The sequence below is a fragment of the Psammomys obesus genome, unplaced genomic scaffold, assembly GCF_907164565.1.
Source record: "Psammomys obesus unplaced genomic scaffold, mPsaObe1.curated_primary_1811, whole genome shotgun sequence".
NCBI classification, from domain to species: domain Eukaryota; kingdom Metazoa; phylum Chordata; class Mammalia; order Rodentia; family Muridae; genus Psammomys; species Psammomys obesus.
Genome location: NW_026596040.1, coordinates 26,857,125 through 26,879,227, shown reverse-complemented (window position 1 = coordinate 26,879,227; position 22,103 = coordinate 26,857,125). Strand labels below are relative to the sequence as shown.

Sequence of the window (22,103 nt, the reverse complement as noted above, 5' to 3'; positions counted from 1 at the left end):
CTTAGAGTATGTCATGGACTTTACCTAAGCTGTCGTACTTACATAGAAGTAAAAACAAAAACAAAACCTCCTACTTGATGCTATATTTGAGTATCAAAAACATATGTCTTTCCATCCAACCTTCTCGTGGACCACCTGAGTGTCAAAACAGCCAGAGCTCTGCTCTCCCTCTCTCAGCATTCTGAAGAATAGCTACAGGTATCTCAGTAGGTCATAACCATACAGTTTTTAATGAATTGCTGTATGAAGGTGGCATTCCTTGTGGTTGCGGGCAGCTTGGACCGTTTCCCAAACTGTGGGAAGGTAGGCTCGGTTTCAGTTCCATGGCAATGTCAAGGTGAACCCTCCAAGTCATCACTGTTAATGTTTTCCAGGCGGGCTTCCCTCAGAGTGAGATATTTTAGTTGGAGATGTTGGGAAATTACGTCTGATTATGTCATTCGTACTGAGACTGTAAACTGTCACTGTGGAACACTTCTGGCACAGTGGCCATTGGCTGTTTATGTAAAGCCCACTTCCCTTGATGAAAGAGAACCAGTGTAAGCCTCGCTCATACAACCTCCACTTCGTCGTGGCAAGCATCACCGTTTGAGTCAGTGGTCCTCAAGCACCCCTGAGTCTGTGGTCTTTATGCTGCTCAAACATGGGGGTAGTCTGCTAACCTCGATGGGATGGCTTAGATAGTGGGGAGAGGGCTATCCCAAGCCTATTGATCAGTATTGTGTTAGCCAGTGTAGGGATTCAACCCCTCTGGGGGTCCCTCCCACAAGAAAGGAGCACAATCACATGACCTCACCATGGAAAAAAAGAAATGCCTGCCTACAGTGCCAGGCTCTCCATGCACGGCTGGGACAGGAGGAGCCACGTGCGGTGCTGGTCGGTTGAAAAAGTTGCTGGTTGGCTGAGTGGGTAGATGGTTTCCTTCTTAAAAAGGGTGCTGACGGAGGAGTCAAGTTCATCTACGTTGGGAGAATGGGACAGGCAGAAAAAAATGTGGGTGGGGAGAACGAATATTTATCTTTTGCCTCAAATCTGACACCACTTCTTTTCGTATGTGTGTGCGTGCATGTGCTGGCTGCATGCTTCTCTATGCATTATGTGAATGCTTGGTGCCTTTGGAGTCCAGAAAAAGGCATTGGATGCCCTGACAGTGGAGTTATACCTGGTGGCAAATTGCTATGTGGGTGCTAGGAATCAAACTCTGGAAGAGCAGCTGGCACTCAGCCTCTAGCCCAGTGTTTGTTTTCATAAGAACAGCTCACTTGTGTGCTTCTGAAGTGAGGGTGCCACCCCAGCTGGCCTCCCTCTGAGGGATGTTGCAGGAGGGGATGAGAAGAGTGCTATACCCAGCCCAACTTCAGATTCTCTTACAAATATGACTTTGTATGACTTTTAGTAAGTTTTACCACAGTTTACACAGTAGGCTCTTAGTAACATTTTGTAAATCTTATGTTTTTAGAAGAGATTACTGAAGTTTCTCCCACAAACAGTAATTTACTTGGCAGGCAACTCATATGAGTTGATTTAACCAATATTATAGACTGTACAAATCATCTTTACTTTTCTTTCATTGAAAATAAGTTTTTTTAAATACATTTATTCTGATTATGATTTCCTCTCTCCCATTCCTCCCCTCCCTTTCCCCACTTCCCCCACTTCCTCCCTGCACCTCCCCTCCCATGCAGGTCAATGCCCTTTCTGTCTCTCATTAGAAAATATTCATCTAAAAATTAAAGCAAAATAAGATAAATCAAAACCAAACATCAGAAAACGATAAGACAACTAAACAAGAAAATGAGCCAAAGAAAAAAAGCACAGGAAATGCATATAGATGTAGGGGCACAGAGGAATCTCTCTCTCTCTCTCTTTCTCTCTCTCTCTCTCTCTTCCTTTCTCTCTCTCACACACACAATCCAAACCAAAAGCCATAGTATACAGATAATACCTGTAAGGTTAAAAAAATATATATCTCTAACAGCATTACGAGGACCTCCATGGTGTTTGTTTTCTGTCATCTGCCTCCTGCTGGACATAGGGTCTACCCTTAAAGGAGTGATTTGTTTCCTTCAAAGAAAACTAATTTTTCATTTTTAACTTACAAGCAGTTATAAACTGGAGCTAGCTTTGGGATGTGTGTCCACTTCTCTATTCAACTCTAGGACTCCATGTGGTTGAGGGCATGAGCCTGCTGCCATAGTCTCTGCATCCTTCCCCCTCCTCTTTCACGGGGTTCTCTGAACCCTGAGGGGAACGATTTGATGGAGACACCCATTTAGGACTGAACATTTCAAGGTCTCTTACTCTCTACACATGGTCTGATTGTAGGTGGTTGTACCTGTTTCCATCTGCTGTTGGAAGAAGCTTCTCTGAGAGGGCTGAACAAGGCCCGGATCTGTGAGTAGAGAAGAATGCTGTTAGGAGTCATTTTGTTACTTTATTTAGCAGAACAGTGGTATTAGGTTTTCCCCTAGGCTCCTGGTCTTGGCCACACAAGCAGCAGTGGGTATGTGTTCCATCTCTTGGAGTGGTCCTTAAATCAAATATTGGTAGGTTATTCCCACAAGATTTTTGCCATTATTTTTACCAACACATGCTATAAATAGGTCTCCCTGGTAGTATGGTGGTTGTGTGGCATTGATAGTTCTCTTTCTCCTGTGATAGCATGCAGAGGACCTTTCAGTACCATGAACCTCAATAAAGGTGAAGATTCTAGGAAGGTACCAGTTGGACCTGTCTGTTCAGTGAGCTGTGTAGGTGTTGTCTTTAGCAATGTGGTTTTGCCTGCTGCCAGTTTGTGGAGAGCAGTCAATAGCCTTGGTAATAACCTGAGTTGTTTGGAGGTTCCCATGGTATTTCTTTGGCCAAAAACTCAAATTAGATGTAATTCATTCCCAGGACTGGAAGCTTCATTTGGTGAGGAGAGATGATGGTTAGTTGGGGATTGGTCTCCCCTAGTATTTGGGTATTACTACCAGATAAAAAATAGGTCAATAAGCTACTCAGAAAATTCCAGGCCCTCATTCAGATGGCTGGCAAGGGAAGTGGTGTTCAATGGCAGGAAACTTCCCATTGTTGATACCATTTGTTCTTTTCTTCTGGCAAGCTATCCCTGGTGTCTCAAAGCTGAATTACCAAGACAGTGGCATAAGCTGACCATCAAATATTTCCACTCTGATTTTTTGTGAGTTTTCTTTTTAAGATTTAGATAAGTTTTATAGTTTCAGTATTTCAATTTTTCTAATTTTCAATTTTCTTTCATTTATTATTATTTGAGAGAGGGAAGGGAACGCAACATATCACACATGTAGAGGCCGATGGACATCTTTCAGAACTCACTCCTTCTACAGTGGGATTCAGGAATTGAACTCAGATCATCAGACTTGTGTAGCAAATACTTTAACCCACTGAGCCATCTGGCTAGCTCTAGAACTTCCAGTCGTAAAAGTTTCTTTCTTTGCTAAAAACTTTTCGAGTTTTTTAAAATTAATTACAGGTGTATTTTTCTTTACGTCTTTGAACTACAGATAAACAGCGACTGTAAAGTGATTGTTCTGACATCTGGGAGTCCCTGACAGTCTCCTCGGGGGGAGGAGGGGGCGACACTTGTGCAAGCATCTCTTAGCAGCCCTGCATCTTGTATTCGTTCAGAGTATAGATGCTTTTCTCACACAGGCAACTGACCTGATCAGATGTAACGTGAAAAGGGGGCTGTGGTAGGTAACAGCTCAAGATTCATCCAGTCTTGCCTGTGGTCATCCCTTAATACACTGAAACTATATTGTCCTCCAACTCATGTTCTTCATACGACCCAGCGGGTTGGGCTCATCTATTATTTGGAAGATGTAGTTATCTGATTTTAATATTTTTCTTTTTAACCCCAGATTGCATTTAAAATGTTCCACCTCTACTCTATATCTTTTTTGAACACATTATGTTATACAATAGCAGTAACTATGAATAACTTTATTTTTAACCTAACATCACATCTAAGATGCTTTTTTGTTTGTTTGTCTGTTTGTCTCTTAGGAAAAAATGCTGTAAAGGATATAAATTTGTTCTTGGACAGTGTATTCCAGAAGGTATGTAATTGAACGGATGATTAATTCCTTGACTAATTCCCGGAGTCTACAAGGCTTGGATGCATGAGCAGTGTGCCTTAGCTGTGGATGCATCCTGTGTGTCTAGCTATGGATGTGATCATAACTCTCTTCTTCATTGACTAGACTATGCGGTGTGATCTGTGTGAGTCCCTGACACGCTTATATTTTGGGTCCATGCTTAGCAAACGGCAAACCCTTTTCTGGCATCACCTGCTCTAGTTGCAACAGCCCTCTTCCTGAACTCTCTGCCTGCTCTCCTGCATGAAAGAAGCCCCTTTGAGGACCTCCAGAAACGCCAACCAAATACACAGCCCAGCCCTACTATCGGAAAGGTTCCAGTCACAGACTGATCCCCTGGGCACATACTGCTTGCAAAGTCACAGCAGGTGGCTCGCACTGAAAATGATGACCAGGTTTTAATTATGCTTTGTGCGCTACTTAGTAGAACCTTGGGCAAATTACTTTCCAAGTCTTGGTTTTCACGGTCAGGGTATGCTGTCAAGTCATACAAGAGTTTAAAGAATATCACTATATTTAAAGTACTTGAGCCAGGGGCTGATTCTTATAAAATGGGTGGTTTACTGTTGCAGTTGTTAAAGACTTAACAGGTACCACAGTCTTTCTTACTACAGAGACATTCACAGGGGAGGCAACACAGAGCATCAATGGACAGAGGCAGGCTCGGGATAGAGAGGCTTGCGCTGGGACATCAGTCAAGGAAGGTTGCCCAGGGCTTAGGTAGGAGAGGAATGCTGCAAAATATTCCAAACAAGGCATTGACATGAAAGACTGTCTCGAGAGCCATGGGTTAATTTTCTTGGACTGGGGTGGGGACAGGGAGTAGGCATATGAAATAGTTGTCTTCACCAATTCCCTGGAAGCTGTGTCTCTCCAGAGCAGTGGCTCTCTGCCTTCTGCGACCCTTTAACACAATTCCTCATACTGTGGTGAGCCCAACTTTAGAATTGTTTCCACTGATACTTCATAACTGTAACTTTTGTTACCATTATTAATCATAACGTAAATATTTGGTATTGCCAATGGTCTCAGGCATTCCCTGAAAAAGGGGCATTCCACCCTCCAAAGGGGTCCTGACATACATGTGGAGAGCCGCTGCTCTAGAGGACATGGGGGCCCAGACACGCTAACGCCTTTGTATTAGCTCTTGGAACAAAATGTCTCTATCATCTTGTATTAGCTGTCTCCCTCCTGGCTACCGTTGTGTTCTACAGAAAGGTGAAAGAATTTGCTAAACCCTAAGTGTAGACATGGGAAGGCTCTCAGGAGATAGAGCCACACATGGTTCCCCACGTGCCCTTGAATGTCTCTGAGCTGGGGAGCTCTGTGCTGGTTGAGACTGTGGGTGAGAACCAGGTGGGAGGAGCAACCGTGTGAGTCAGAAAAGGCCCATCACCCCTCAGCTCTTCCTGGTCACCAGCTGAATCGTTTACATTACAGCCTGGCCAATGACAGAAAAAAATAAGTTTAGACCTATCAGCTTAAGATCTTAAATCAAGATTATGTTCAAACTAATTAAAAACACATGGATGCTACATAGTTGGCATTTCTTTGAATGTTAGGTCCTGAAGTTTCAAGTGGCTTGGCCAAAATCTAGCCTCCCTCATCTTAAAGACAACAGCGCCTATGATTAGTGACACCAAGAATGGCATATTGCCAGGGAAAGTAGCCCCAAAAGAGCTGTATATTACTAGCTCTTCGCTCTATTGCTTTTCACCAGAAAAGTGTTTAATATTCATTTATCTTAATCTAAGGGAATAAAGTGATTATTTTTCTCCTTTTCTAATGATATCATTATAGAGGTTTCTGTCACTCAAAAATAAAAAATAAAGCCTGATGACACGGCCTGTTGGCTCAGCCCTAGGGAGACAATGGCGGAAGGATCAAGAGGTTAAGGTATGGGGCTGGAGAAGTGAGTCACTGGTTAAAGGTGTGGACTGGAGTTTTGTTCCCAGCAGCCATGTCAAATGGCCCATAAACACCTGTAACTCCTGCTGCAGGGATCTAATATTCCTTTTTGACCCCTGTAGGCACCTGAATCCACATGTACATCCCCCATACAGACCTATAGGCAGATGTATAATTAGAAAACAAGTAAAAACGTATCTTCTATGTTAAAAAGAATTCTAGGCAAACTGGGGCTGTCGAGTGAGTTCCAAGCCAGTCTAGACTACAAAGAGAGCCCATGACTCAAAAAGGGAGGGAGAGCAGATAAGGAAAGCAAAGTACACATACCGGACTTCAGATTAGACACAGGGCTAATCAGTGGTGTGTGTGCACAGATATGAGTACATACAGAAATTGACCGTAATTAAGTTGTACCCTGCAAGATTGACTCGTGAGCATGTAGAGATGCAAGCCTAAATGTCCAGTGAGAGTCCCCGCATTCGTGTTATGGTTCAAATCCAAAGGTGAGTTACAGGCAGCATCTGTAGACAATAAGATTGGTCGGCCTTCCAACAGTGAGCAAGACTGACCTTCAACATGGTGTGAAATCTGATTTGTTCAGAGTTGACGAGTTTAAGTGTTAATCTCCTTCTAAAAATACATGGAATATGAGCTGGACATGAAGATCATGGGCAAGAGGATTGCCTCAAGGCGCCTGGGCCACGAAGCGAATTCCTGGGCAACAGTGTAAGACCCTGTTTCAAAAACAAAACAGTCGCCACAGAAACATCTTAGAATAAATATTTGACTGGGTGTTTAGATATCTGATTTTCAAATAACAAGGCCATGACATGTGACACAATGATACTGTATAAAAACAGCCTAAACACTTCCCTGATGAGGATACAAAGTAATGCTAAAATTTCCCCTTGATATTCTGTAATTCATATACTATGTTGTTATAATTAATAGTATTTAAATGTTTTAATATGAAGTTTGCACATCTTTTGATCCCCAATATGAAGAGGAATAAAGATAGCCACACATAGATGCTTAAGGATATTCACAAGAGAAGAAATAAATACTCAGGATAACCATAGACCTCGTTTTCATTACTGGCTTCATGGTCATACCGTCCTCTGCCTTTCATTCCTATTTCTTTTACCCTAATAAGCCCCTCACCTCATCTACTCATAGCTCTCGTTACATGGTAAGGTGATGCCAATCCTCATTCCTGAAGCATCTAAAATATTGATCCTATCTGAATTGACGTTTTCTGTTGCCTTTAGTCTCTAGTCATAGTATTAACAACACTGAGATAACCGTTGCCCCTTTTATTCCATACACACTTAGCTTATGTAGAATAACAGAACAATTTCCGCTTGGTGTTTAGAATCAGTTGTCTACGGGTGCAGTGACCTCTTCCTTTGGCCGGAGCACGGGCATGAGGAAGCCAGTGCCCCAGCAGGAGATTGGTGTAATCACTCATCTCTGTCTTAGAGGGGGTTATGCTCCACTTGGAGCTGAGGCAGCTAGGCTAGCAGAGCATGAAGTCACAGAAAACAGCAGCCCCAAGGTCACAGAATGTTTACACAGTAAACGTGGCACACTGTGTTAGTGCAACGGCCCCCTTCTGTGTATTTCTAGGATGAGATTAACCTTGAAGTCAGTCAGGTTTGAAAAAAGTTAGTCAGGTGCAGGTCAGCCTCCTACAACTTGGGAAGGCTTAATATAGAAAAAGACTAACCTCCTTTAACGAAGGGAGAGCACTATCAGTTCATGGAGAACTCTATATTGGACAGTGACTCACAATACAAAACATTCTCTTGAGGGGCCTTTCACCAGACCAAGTATTCGGGTACTGTGCCTCAGTCAATCTTTCTTCCAAGCTAACTGTCCCACAGATAGAAAAAAAAGAGAGAGAGAGAGACTAGAATTTCTGAGTAAGCCCTGATGGTGATGGAAAATGTAGTTGTCAAGCTGCTTCCCATTTAGGACTCTAAGTCCAGGACAGTGAGCTGCAGCCCATGGATCTAGCCTATCTGGGCACCTCACTCTGGAAATGAAGTTTTGTTGAAACCCAGACCTAGCCATTTTCTTAAGTACCACCTGTAGCTTCTTTGCATGGTAATGGTAAGGTTGACTAGCTGCAAGAGAGGACTGCAAACCCAAAGTCTGCCCCTTCCCAGAAAATGCTTGGTGACTCCTATTTTAAGTGACTATTTTAAGCAGGATTATTGGTCATATTCATTCCAGCTAAGCAGTTACAAACTGAGCATCAGCTGGGGTGAGACTCACACTGTTTATTCCAGGGGATATCATACCCTGACAGGCTGGTCAAACAGTAGGAAAAACTAAAAGCAAGAAGCCAGAAAACTTTCCCTAGTCACACACTGTCCCTCAAGTGGCATTTTTTTTCTTTTTTTAATTTTATTTTTATTAAGTACAGTTTATTCACTTTGTATCCCAGCTGTAGCCCCCTCTCCCAACCCCTCCCAATCCTACCCTCCCTCCTTCTTCTCTTCCCATGCCCATCCTCCATCCCTCTTCTCCTCCCATACCCTCCCCCAGTCCAATGATAGGGGAGGTCCTCTTCCCCTTCCATCTGACCCTGTCTATCAAGTCTCATCAGCACTGGCTGCACTATCTCCCTCTGTGGACTGGTGAGGCTGCTCCCCCCTCAGGGGGAGGTGATCAAAGAGCCAGCCACCGAGTTCATGTCAGAGACAGTCCCTGTTCCCATTACTAGGAAACCCCTCTTGGACACTGAGCTGCCATGGGCTACATCTGAGCAGGAGTTCTAGATTATCTCTATGCATGGTCCTTGTTTGGAGTATTAGTCTCACAAAAGACCCCTGTGCCCAGATTTTTTGGTTCTATTGATCTCCTTGTGGAACTCCTGTCCCTTCCAGGTCTTTCTGTCTCCCCCTTCTTTCATAAGATTCCCTGCACTCTGACCAAAGTTTGGCTATGAGTCTCAGATATGTTTTGATACCCTACTGGGTAGAGACTTTCAGAGGCTCTCTGTGGTAGGCTCCTTTCCTGTTCCTGTTTTCTCCTTCTTCCGATGTCCATCCCGTTTGCCTTTCTGAATGAAGATTGAACATCTTACCCAGGGTCCTCCTTCTTGCTTAGCTTCTTTAGGTGTACAGATTTTAGTATGATTATCCTATATTATATGTCTAATATCCACTTATAAGTGAGTATATACTATGTGTGTCTTTCTGCTTCTGGGATACCTCACTCAGGATGATCTTTTCTAGATCCCACCATTTGCCTGCAAATTTCATGATTTCTTTGTTTCTAATAGCTGAGTAGTATTCCATTTTGTAAATGTACCACAATTTCTGTATCTATTCCTCAACTGAGGGACATCTGGGCTGTTTTCATCTTCTGGCTATAAATACAAATAAAGCTGCTACAAACATGGTTGAGCAAATGTCTTTTTTTGTATACTTGAACATCTTTTGGATATATGCCGAGGTGTGCTATATCTGGATCTTGAGGTAGCATTATTCCTAACTGTCTGAGAAAGCACCAGATTGATTTCCAAAGTGGGTATACAAGTTTACATTCCCACCAGCAACGGGGTAGGTTTCCTCTTTCTCTACATCCTCTCCATCATGTGGTGTCACTTGAGTTTTTTATATTAGCCATTCTGATGGATGTAAGGTGAAATCTCAGGGTCATTTTGATTTGCATTTTCCTGATGACTAAGGATGTTGAGCATTTAAGTGTTTCTCTGCCATTTGATGTTCCTCCATTGAGAATTCTCTGTTTATAAAAACTATATGGTACTGGCATAGAAATAGAATGGTGGATCAGTAGAATTGAAGACCCAGAAATAAACCTAAACACTTATGGACACCTGATTTTTGACAAAGATGCCAAAACCATACAATGGGGAAAAAAAAGATAGCATCTTCAACAATTGGTGCTGGTCTAACTGGATGTCCACATGCAGAAAAATGCAAATAGATCCATACTTACACCCTGCACAAAACTAAAGTCCAAGTGGATCAAAGACCTCAACATAAAAACAGACACACTAAACCTGTTAGAAGAAAAAGTGGGGAAGAGCCTTGAATTCATTAGCACAGAAGACAACTTCCTGAACAGAACACCAACAGCACAGGCTCTAAGATCAACAATCAATAAATAGGACCTCATGAAACTGAAAAGCTTCTGTAAAGTAAAGGACGCTGTCATCAGAACAAAACAACAGCCTACAGATTGGAAAAGGATCTTCACCAACCCTATATCTGACAGAGGGCTAATATCCAGAATATATAAAGAACATAAGAAGCTAAACAGCAACAAATCAAGTAGTCTAATTAAAAACTGGGGAACAGAGCTAAACAGAGAATTATCAAGTGACATTTAATCTTGCTATAAAAACACTGTGATATAAGTGTTAATATTTTTGTTTTCGGTATTTTTTAAGAGAAGAGATCAAAACCTCAAGACTCGAGATCAAGCTGGAGACAGTGGCTCGTGCTTGTGATCCCAGCACTGGGGAAGCTGGGAGAGAAAAACCAACCTAAGCTGAGGCCAGTCTAGGCTACATTACAAGATCCTGTTCTAAAACAACAAAAAGCCTTAAGCGTAATCTCTCTGAGAGTGTTCAAGTTGGACAAGTGGGGGGAAGGTGGCTTCTCAATAAATATGGCAGAACATGTGAGTGAAAGAGAATAGGAGCCTTGTGGAGTATTGGTGAGACAAACTAGACTGTGTTGAGAGTTAAGAAAGACTTGGCATTGGCAATGCCACTTGAAAGTTGTTTAGAATATCAACTGAGCATAAGTGTGAAGGACCTGGCTGGACTTAATTGGAGGTGAAAACTTGTGTGGTGGCAGGAGGTGAAACTGTGACACAAAACAAGGAAAAAGAGTTTAGGCTTTTGAAGTCCAAGAACTCATAAATGGCTGGCTGGTGGTGGTGCATACCTTTAATTCCAGGACTCAGGAGGCAGAGGTAGATGGATCGCTGTGAGTCCGAGGCCAGCCTGGTCTACAAAGTATGTTCCAGAACAGCCAGGGCTACACAGAGAAACCCTGTCTTGAAAAGACCTAAAACAAACAAACAAAAATTCATAAATGACTCTGAAGTTTGGAAGTCTCAAGGGCCATAATGCCAGATCTCAAATGCAAGACTGAGCAATGGTTTAGTGGTGATGAGTGTGGGCTGAATATCTCTCCTCTGAAATGCTCAGGACCAGAAATGCTTCATATGTCAGAGATTTTTTTGCACTGGGAAATATTTGCACAGACCTTGCTGTGTAAGCATCCCTAATCTGGAATTATGAAAGGCTCCAAAATCTAAAAACATCATGGCACACAGTTTAAAGTTTTCAAAGTAGAGACACTCTACATATATAAAAAGCCTGGGTTAGTTGAACAAGAGTTGATCCACAGAGCTCCACCTTTGCAAGCATGACCCAGCAGCAATTATATACAGTGGATTTAAAGGTAAAGGATCTTGGTGAAGATGATGTTTACAGGAGGGACTCTGGGTCTGAATTAGAATAATGCCAAGAGAAGCCGAACCGAGACGATAGAAAGTAGATGCAATTTAAAGATAGAAGCTGCATGACGGAAAGTGGGTGGACTCTGGAAAACAAGCATCAAAAATGAAAGACTGAATAAATTAATTACCTATGTCCCTTTTGAAACCTGCAAAGTGGAAAAAGAGATACATCTACAAGATCAAAAGAAAGAGCAGATCTCAACAACAAAATGTTGGAAGCTAGGGAACAGATCTGGGGGTAGGAAAAAAAAAAAGCTTGGCAAATTAGGGAGAATGAAGTGTTGGAAAGCACCAGGAAAAGCTAATGACAGCAGATTTCATACCAAAACAGATAGTCAGGATCGATACAGAAGCCATGAGAACAGGCCAGTAAGCAGTACTCCATGACCCCTGCATTAGCTCTGTCTCCCGGTTCGTGCCATGCTAGAGTTTCTACACTGACTTCCCTCAGTGATGGACAGTGATGTGAAACTGTAAGCTGAAGTAAACCTTTTCCTACCAAAAAAAAGTAACCAAAACAGAAGGGACTGGGAGATGACTCCGTCGGTAAAGTGCTTGTGGTATAAACCTAAGAACCTGAGTTCAGATTCCCAATGTCCACATTAAAATGCCAGGTGGCATATGTCTGTAACCCCAGTGTTTGCAGGGATGGAGGTTAAGTGTGTCACTGGCCAAGAAGTTCACCAGGTTTGAAGAGCTGCCATGTTTAGTGAGAGACCTCATCTCAATAAATGAGGTGGCATGTGACCAAGAAAGACCCCAACGTTGACCATTAGCCTCCACACTCATGCATATACAAAAGCACACAAAAACAAAAAAGAAAATGAAAAGAGGAATTGACTAAAAGTCAAAGAAGTTGGCCTCCCAGATCTTGTTCTGTATCATACAGACAGAACACTAGACCTGGCATGACAAAGTAAGGAGAGCCAATACAGTTCTGCTGAAAAGGTGAAGCACGGGCTTTGGAGACAATCAGGGGACAGTAAGAATCCAATAGTTCAAACATTCATCTCATGCTCACACATTGCCTGTTCAAATTCCCAGCCTTCTCTGTTCATTTGAGTTCCAGGGACTTATTCTCAGGCAAAGATTTGGAAGTGTTGTTCCTGGGTATACGAGATGTCTCATGCAAAAGACCTGACAGCAACATTCCAGCCAGCTCAGTTATAGTGAAACCTAAAGCTACACAATCCCACATGCAAAGAGATGCTGTTGAGGCGTCATTAATAAAACATAAATAAGCTAAGTGGAACCTAAGGGTCTCCAGACATGAAAGGGAAAGTCTTCAGGATAAAACATACAGGAATAAGAGCCTTCGAGTTAAGACAGATAGAAAAAGAAAAAAACACTTCAAAATAACTACCATTTAGGCCTGGGGAGTGGGGAGACACAGCATCCACAGGACAGAAACATCCTGTTACTAAAAAGGAACAAAGGAGAATAAGAGTTCTTAGAAGCTAAGGAACAAAAGTTGGAAGGTAAAACTAAGGAAATTTCTCAGGAGCTATAGCAAAAATATCAAAGGAATGAAACCTAAGAAGAAAGCATGAAGCTGTTAGAGCAACATCCAAGTACCTAAGAATTCCACACAGAGCAGGGGGTAGGCATCAGAGATAGGAATCTAGAAACTTCTCCAGAACTGGAGGGTGAGTTTTTAGCTAAAAGAGGCCCTTTGAAGACTGACATAGTCCCACATATAATTTTAACAAACTAGATGGAAAAGAGAAAAATCCTAAAAATTTACAGAGAGGAGTAAAAAGAAATTCAGATAAAATATGAAGACTAGGATTTAGCTATAGTAAGGCCGAAGGATAGGAGACAACAAAGCAATGCCTTCAAACAACAAAGTTGTACAACCTCAATTACATGTTGAGAGTCATTTTTGCGTTATGTGTAAGCCCAAAATCACTTCTTTTTGTGACCCTCTTCAGGAGACCACTGGATGTCAGGCTCTACTGAGTTGAGAGAGTAAATCAGAAAAGAGAAGAATGAATGGTAGAAGGCAGGAGTGCTCCTCAAGAGACAGCCACACAAAAATCCTAATGAGAAGAAATCAGAATGTCCCATTAGGGGTGTCCAACCTTTTGACAGTGTAGCATGATGTCATTTACAAATGTATTATGTTATATTTATAACTATCCAGGGACATATGAGGCCTTTATGGGAACTGAAGGCTGGATGTGTGAGATTAAATAGTGAGATTAAATCACTATTATATCCAAATACCTTAGACATTTTAAGAGATTTCCAAAATTGGAAGCATCTCTAGATAGAAATTAGTGACAAAATTGGGAAACTGAGTTGTGTGATCAAAAGTTAAGTTCAGAAGAACACTGATAAACAGAGAGGATTTCATAGGAAAAATTTCTGGCTGGACACTGAGAGTTGAAAAGGCAACATTGAAAACATTAAGAACAACAGAGGTAGGAGATGCAGCCAGCAGCTACCAGCTCTGCACAGGGAGAAAAGAGAGGCTGTGGACCAGTTCAGACATGCAAGCTCAGAGGGAGAGTATCTGTGCTGGCTAGTTTTATGTCAACTCGATACAAGCTACGGTCATAAGAAAGGAGGGAGCATCACTTAAGAAAATGTCTCCATGAAGATTGGGCTGTAGACAAGCCTTCATATTGTCATTGTTTTACAAACACTGAAGTCTCATTCAACTGAAATTCCAAAGAAATCACTGACTAGATGGAGAAGATGAGAAGTGTGTTGTTCAAGGGGTGCAAGGAGATGACAAAGAACCTAAACACAACTCTTGCATGACTGGAAATCAACAGGGAGTGCTTGAAAGAAGGAAGTTATGTGAGGTGGCCATTGCAAGATGAAGAGATGGACGTGCGAAACAACTCACTGGAAAGGGTAGAAGTGACACCCAGGGAAGCAGGAATAGAAGGGGACACTGAGACATTTGCTTCTCACAGCAAGCCTTGCTGGGTACCACATTTGGCACGAGTTCTTTAGGCAGGCAATCTTGTTTTTCCTCTTCTCTGTAGTTGCTGCCCAGTGATGGTGACCACTGGTGCGAAAGGGTGGCTCACCAGCCATTCTGAGACCTTGCTCTCAAGCCCAAGGGACCTAGAATTACATTGAGAAAGTTCTATAGAACCAACAACAGTTAGCAAGGCTGCCCATAATGGATGCAGGCAGACTCCCTGGGCTCCCACCTGTGGGAGAGAGTGCTTATTAAGGGCAGCTTCTGGTCATCGTGAGACTGACATGACCCTTGTCATGCTAACCCAGCCTACTTCAGGAGCTGACAGCCCACCTGTTTGGCTTCATATGTACCAGAGCTGACCTGAGCTGAGCAGAGCCGAGCCGAACAGAGCCGAACCGAGCAGAGCCGAGCAGAGCCAGGTTCTCTGTATGTCCAAGGAGACTGCATCTGTCAGCATGTGAGGAGAGCAGGGGTGATTAATGAGATGTTGAGTCTGGAGCAAACACTGAGCCTGAGCTACTGACTTAGAGCCAAAGGCCCTTCAAAAGATGCATCCAGTTTATCCAAGCCCAGGGGAACATATGCCCTAATTCTTTGGGTAATCGAGAGAACCACTTTTTTTCACATGGGCTTCAGGCTGGTAAGACGTCTGTAGGCATTCAAGTGTGTCCATGTCCTCTTCTCAGAATGCAGGATCATTCCTCCTGTGTGCACACCTGTAATGTTTGCTCGTGCAAGTAAAGGCTCCACTAAGTCTCCACAACCCCCAAAGCATCCCTGCTGCTTCTCAGAGCCTGCCTGATCCAAAGCCCTATCTCTCACAGCATAACACTCAGCTGTCACCAGCTCTGGCCAGCCTCTACATTCTGCTGGAAGGAATACTCTCTTTGTGTCATTTGGAGGGAAAGACAAAACAGGTCCCTAGGATGCTGTGGAGCCTGGCTTCCTAAACAACTTTGCCCTCTGGATTGTGGTGAAAAATAGGAGGGTGATGAGGTGACCTAGGGAATAAAATCCAAGTAATGCTCGCTTTTAGTCATGAAGATGCTGTGCGTTACATAATCTACTGTTGTACTCTCAGAAACTTTGGAAGTGTTAACAGCCCTCAGAAAGTAGCCAGTTACACTTCATATTTAACCTCTAGCAAAGAACAGCCCCCAACGTATGTTCCAGGCTAGGCCTGGGTCACCTGCATCATGCTGAGACTGATGTGAGTACACTCTTCTCTTCCAGATTATGACATCTGTGCCCAAGCCCCCTGCGAACAGCAATGCACGGATAACTTCGGCCGAGTTCTGTGCACGTGTTACCCCGGGTACCGATATGACCGCGAGAGACACCAAAAGCGGGAGAAGCCGTACTGCCTGGGTGCGTAGGAAGTGAATTTCCAGCTCCTGGGGGCTTGCTGTGTTCAGACAGAACTGCTCTTTGTTGGACAGTTCAGAGAAGCCATTCTAATCCACCATTCCACCTGTGAAGTCATTGGACTTGTGGGATGGAGTGGTGTTTGGCTTTTGCCCGTGGATCACTTGATAGTATTAATCATGTTAGTCAAAAAAAATAATGTCCAAGGATGCCTTTGAGAGATGGAGCTAGTCAGAGCCTGACTGAGAGGAGAGATAAGAGCTAGAAAAGAAGGACAGTGTCCTATGTAGATTACAGTGGTGTAAGACGGAGCGTAAAGGATCAGAAGCCAGGAATCCCACACTCGGGAGGCAGAGGCAGGGAGATCTCTTTGAGTTCAAGGCCAGCCGAGTTTACAGATTGAGTTCCAGGACAGCCATGTTTACATACAGAGACCCTGTCTCAAAAAAAAAATCATAAATGTAAACTCACAGAACAAAATGTGGATAGGTAGCCCCAGAGGTCAAGCGAGACAACAGAAGTATGGGTGTGTTGAGGAGCTGGGAACCAATTTGAAGAAAGCTGAGGCTAGCTGCATGGGTTGCAGCTGAACAAATAGCCTGGCCACCCTCAGTGGCCACCAGCCTGTTTCCTTTGTCACCTGTTTCTTTTGACTAGGGTTTCCCACCATACCTTTCAAAGAAGGCTTCAGACTCCTTGTCTCCAGGGACTGTGTATCAAAATGTGGTGATGATTCTGTGGCCAACCTGGGCTCTTGGCATCCTTTCCAGAGCTGATGAGACACAGCGCTGAGAAGCAGTGGACCCGGGAATGTGCCTTTTCTCAAATGATACTAAGTGACTGACAGGTCTGCTGAAGTTCAGGAATCAGAAGATGAACTGAGACCACCAACAGGCCCAAGCAGGAACCAAAGCTGCCCTGATAAACAGCCCTTCCCCTCGGTCAAGCAGGGCTCTAGGGAAAACATTTGGGAAAAAGTCTAACTGAGGCTCTTCTGCAGATTCCCAAGGCTATCGGGGAACAGTGTCCCACACCAACAAAGAGTGGGGCTGACACTATTACGTGAATAGAACAGGAGCCCATGACACCACCTATCTAGAGCAGGGGCTGTTCCCAGTGGCTCAGTGCCACACAGGAAGGCTAATATTCCAGTGTCCAGTAGCTACTTTAACCTGCTGTTTTCTTCTGATGACCAGAGGAAGTTGGGCTCAATAGAGTGCCCCAGAGCACAACAGCTTCATATGTAGTGTTAGGACAGGGACACCTCCCTGTGGGCTTCAGCTGGGACCTCTAGCCTCTAGATGACAGGATGGACTGCTGGGGTAGCTCCAGCACTGCCACGCTCTGCTTGGCACCCTTGGCTCCTGTGTGATCAGGTGCTTGGTGGCTTGCCCAGGCAGCAGTGGGGAAGCTCAGGGCTGGACTCTGTCTTCCATGTGTGTGGAGTCTGCAGTTGGATCCTCGTTCCCATCCACCACAACCAGGTGTCTACACCCAGTGGACAGGAAGTGAAACACAGCCTCCACCATTTTCCTGTGGTGAGAAACGGTTGTTGTTTCCACCCCGTGCCACAGGGAACCGGGTCAATGAAGTATACAGTCCATGCTGACTCTCTTATGGTCCCTTGTTTGATGATCTCATGGCTCATTTCCACAGCTCACCGGGGCTCAGGTTGGGGTCAATACAAGGCAGGGACCTCCTGGGGAAACCTCTCTCTGTGAGGCCCATCCGACTATTTACTTTTGTTAGAAGTAGCGTATTCCAGTTGCTGCCATGTCTCTCAGCTGGGAAGAAACCATTCCTAAATGACCTCTGGGTCAATATCGTGCTGCTTGGAACCTCTCACTATAAAGGGAAACTGAAGCACACTGGCCTTCCTGTGGGAAGGCGGCTGTTGCCAGTCACCTTCCACAGAGGCCTGGGGAGTGCTTAGGGCTGGCCTCATCGCCATGCTCTGAGTGCAGCTCTGAGACAGACAGAGCCCTGTGACAGACATAATGATAGCACATGGTCCAAAGCGCAGTTTTCATGGATGGCCTGCATTCCTAGCACTTGTCCTTGGTTCAGGTCTAGAAGTTTCTCTCTCTCACTCATACCATTAGACCAGGGTGGTGTTGGCTGCTGTGGTGAAATTGTTCTACCTCTTTGGTTCAAACTCTAGATATCGACGAATGCGCCACCAGCAACACCACCCTGTGTGCGCACATCTGTATCAACTCCATGGGCAGCTACCGCTGTGCATGCCGGGAGGGCTACATCCTCGAGGACGATGGAAGGACGTGCACCAGGGGAGACAAATACCCCAACGACACAGGTGAGCAGAACGAGCATGGTAGCCCTAACTGTGCACATGCTTCCGTGAGACACCGTATCGAATGTCGGTGTGAGAATGTCTCATACAGAACAACGAAATTATGTCTTACATGCCTATGCGATTTCACATTCTATAAATGTAAGCTTCTATGTATAATGAATAATGATATTTCATGTACTATGATGTATACAATCAAATATGAGAATATACACACACTGTTATGTGTAATAAAATTAAATATAAACTACAGTTCATATTGTATATAGTAAATATTTTTAGTATTATTTACTAACAATACATAAATAATATATGTATTTTTTATTCCATTTTATACATTCATATATCATATATATTATGCATAGCTTGCAAATTATAGGTGCTTGGGAGCACATCCACCCCTTTGGGGGCTCTGTGCAGGATTGGATACTTATGGGTAGGACCTAGGTGAGAACCAAAGATCAAACTCATCCTGAGGAGGGCTGGTGGGAGAAGTGCCTGTGTCTGCTGTTGCAAGTGTCCTAGGGCGGAGGAAGGTGGCAATGCCCGTGGAGAAATCAGTAGCAGCTGGCTGTGTGTTTTCAAGAATCTGGAATGAACAGGGAAGAAGCCAGGTGGTCTCTGTTCTCTCAAAGAAACTGTGCTCAAGTATGTACTTGAATAATTTCCATACATGGTCCCAGTCTATTTAAGCACAGCACAAAATGCAGTCCATATCGAGTGCCCATCTGTGTACTAGCTGTTTGGTTCCTGATCGGATAAAAATGGAAAGTGAGAGCATGTATGAATTTTTACACCGACTTGACAGAGGACATTTATTTAAATTCCAAATTTTATGCTTGTATTTCACATGATCTTTTGAGCAACTCCTCTTGTATCAGTCCACGGTCAGCTGCAAAATTTCTACCAGCTGGGGATTCAGCACGGAGCTGTGAGGCGTGAGGCTGCTGGACTCTAACACAGCAGCCAGATGCAGCCGAGATGGCTGGTTACTGAAGCCTGGGAGCAGCTTCTGTTCAGGGTTCTTCTTTGAGAACCCTTTCTTTTTAAAAAGAAAGAATAAAGCAAAGGTGGAAGAAAGAGAAAGAGAAGAAAGAAAAGCACTCTCAGATTGTTAGGCAAATGCTTGTAATAGTCACTGGCACAGTAACTCAGATACCTCTGCCAAATGCCAAGCTAGTCATTAAAATTTAGAAGTTTAGCCTGTGGACACCAATGTCAATCACCTTGCAGCTGGAATGGACTTTGAGGCAAAATAGCCTTCGCTACCAGTGTTGGCCAGACAAGTTTCCTGGAGAGAAAGCCCTTAGCCATTTAGAGGGCCAGAAGTTGAGTTCTGCATCATAAACAGTTTACACACACACACACACACACACACACACACACACACACAGTCACAGTCAAGAGAAGTTAGATGGCCCGAGCTATCCCTGGGAAGCCGGGAGGCTCCTAAGGGCAAACCACGATGTACCAAGATGTGCAGATGAGAAAAACAGAAACATCTGGGCACTCAAGAGACGGAGCCTGAGCTTCAGAAAGGGTCCGGGAGGCAGCAGACAGCTGGAAACCAGCTGCCTCACAAGGAACAACTACAAAGGCAGATTCTGAAGGGCAGCTAGGTTGAGTCATTGAGAAGTCACCACGTGCAAAAAGTCAATGCAAAGTAGCTACTTGGAGCCAGCTTAGGACAGGGCACTTAGGGACGTTGCTGCATGAGCTAGAGGGGTTAAGCATCATTTGAAACTCTGACTCATGTAGAGCCTACTCATCCAGAGAGCACCACAGATGGAGGCACAGCGATCTCTGGGGGAAAAAAACTTATTTGGGGAGGTAATTTACAGACCATTTTTTTATTCAAAATTAAAATCACTGCAGTTTGGCCCATTGGCAAAGAGGATCAGAGAAGGGAAGGAGGTGTGGTGTATCTCGTAGGCTGTGTTCTTTTCTGAAATGAAGGCATCCTTTGACAGTGGGGGCCACCTTTTAGCCACCGGTCCATTCATATGTGGGAGGTTAGGGGAAATAGTCACAAGAAAGCAGCTTGCTAATTTTTCACTTTAGAGTTGGCCTTCCAGCTTCCTATACACCATTGGCTGTGGGTTGCCTGAATTGCTGTAGAGATGAGTCCTTTTTTACATGGACAGGATGGAGCCTGGAGAAACCCAAAACAGAAAAAACATTAGAACAGCAGTCACGTGTTTCTGAGTGTCAGGGCAGAAATCCATGTTGGGGAGTGTTCAGATGCCCATAACACAAAGCTGGCTCCTCCCACAAGAAGCCCCTGCCTGGTAGCGCAGAACAATCTTCAAGGACAGAGACACTAACAGCAGGAAGAAGAGAGGCCAGATGCAAGTTCCAGGGGATAGAGTGGCTCAAGAGCAGAGGATAGTGATTCAGCCTGGCATAGAACAGGTGGAAACAGGGCTGACCTCCACTGCGCCATATTCAGAGATACCTTATTCCTCTAATGGTGCAAATAGGAAATGTCCTTGTCTTTTGCTAGAACAAACCACCTGGTGATTTTACCACCAAGCCTTACTGAGACACAAAACTTAAAGAACCTGCATCAAGTCATAGGTTTTCTCCTGTTTCCCTCTGCCTCTGCCTCCACCAACTACCACGTATAGCAATTTCACATGTTTTCAAATAAATAAAACACACTAATAAAATGCCATTGTCAGGTCTTTCATGAGCTCCAGAAGTGTGATCCCTAGAAAATTATTTCACAATATTTACTCTTAATTTTCAGTTTACAATCACCACTGAACCTAACATACATGTACAGATGGATTTGGTTTGGTTTTATATTTTACAAAGAAGCATTATACCTGGAATCGGGAGTGTTCAGTATAGAAATTTAGAAGTCATTCATCCAGACAGTTTTCAAAAAGGACAGGCTCTTTGTGCACCTGTAAGGTTCCTTTCCTTCAACCGCTTGGCCACTGAGCCACCTGCCTTGAAATGCTTTCTCCCTGCCTCTGCTGACCCTGGGGACAGAGAGAAGAAAAAGAGAAGGAAAGAGCCCTGGACTCGTTTGCCTGACAGCCTTGATAACACAGGAAGTACCTTCCCTGGGAAGTTAGCGCAGCCGAGCAGGGCTGCCTTAGTGATTTGAGGCTGGTTTCTGGAATGTTCTCTTTGGTGGACAAGATTGATCTCCAGTTGCAGGGCCTGTTTATCCTTGGAAAACTTTTCAGCAAGTTTGCTGGGCTACAACATAGCGATGCAAGCCCTACCTGCCATTTTCATTTCTTTGTCCAGTAGCCGTGCAAGTACTTAGACTTGAAAACACGCCCAGCTCTAACACCTTCTGTACAGGGAACGTTCCCTACAGTATCTCAAGGGTGAGCAACTCAATGCTAAACTGCGCTTGCAGCAAATGGAGCCTTCTAGGCATAAGGCAGCTAAGCATTTCCATCTGCTTTATACAAACTAGTTAACTCAGTATTTCGTCACTCTTTTTTTTTTTTTTTAATGAAGATAATGGTTATTGAGTACAAACACGTCATCTAAAATCACCTCTCCCTGTCTAGTCTATGTTTTGAGTTTGAGGGAAGTTCTTTAGGGAGAGATGTGTCTTAAACTTTTCATTGTCCGATGTCTGCAGCGTTACAGGCAGACACATTTAAAATGAAGATGAGCAGTGATCTCCTCCTCTTACAAGCTTTGATGCCCTGAGTTTGATCCCAGAACCTAAGTAAGGGTGGAAGGAGGGAACCAACTCTGCAGAGTCGTCTGACCTCCACGTGTACACATGGCACGCATGCATACACATACAAACTCACACACAGGCTCACATGTATGCATGTACTCATATACACAGAAGAAGAAGAGGAGGAGGAGGGGGGAGGAGAAGGAGGAGGAGGAGGAGGAGGAGGAGGAGGAGGAGGAGGAAGAAGAAGAAGAAGAAGAAGAAGAAGAAGAAGAAGAAGAAGAAGAAGAAGAAGAAGAAGAAGAA

General features: G+C 43.9%; 1 protein-coding gene across 1 annotated transcript in view; it reads left to right on the top strand.

Moving 5' to 3' along the window:
• Ccbe1 (collagen and calcium binding EGF domains 1) overlaps positions 1-22,103 on the top strand; it is a 254,015-nt gene that overhangs the window by 209,239 nt on the left and 22,673 nt on the right. The window contains exons 3-5 of the mRNA XM_055622989.1: positions 4,027-4,079; positions 15,703-15,837; positions 17,996-18,148. Of these exons, the coding sequence (XP_055478964.1) occupies positions 4,027-4,079; positions 15,703-15,837; positions 17,996-18,148 (341 nt within the window). The remainder of the gene's footprint in view (positions 1-4,026; positions 4,080-15,702; positions 15,838-17,995; positions 18,149-22,103) is intronic.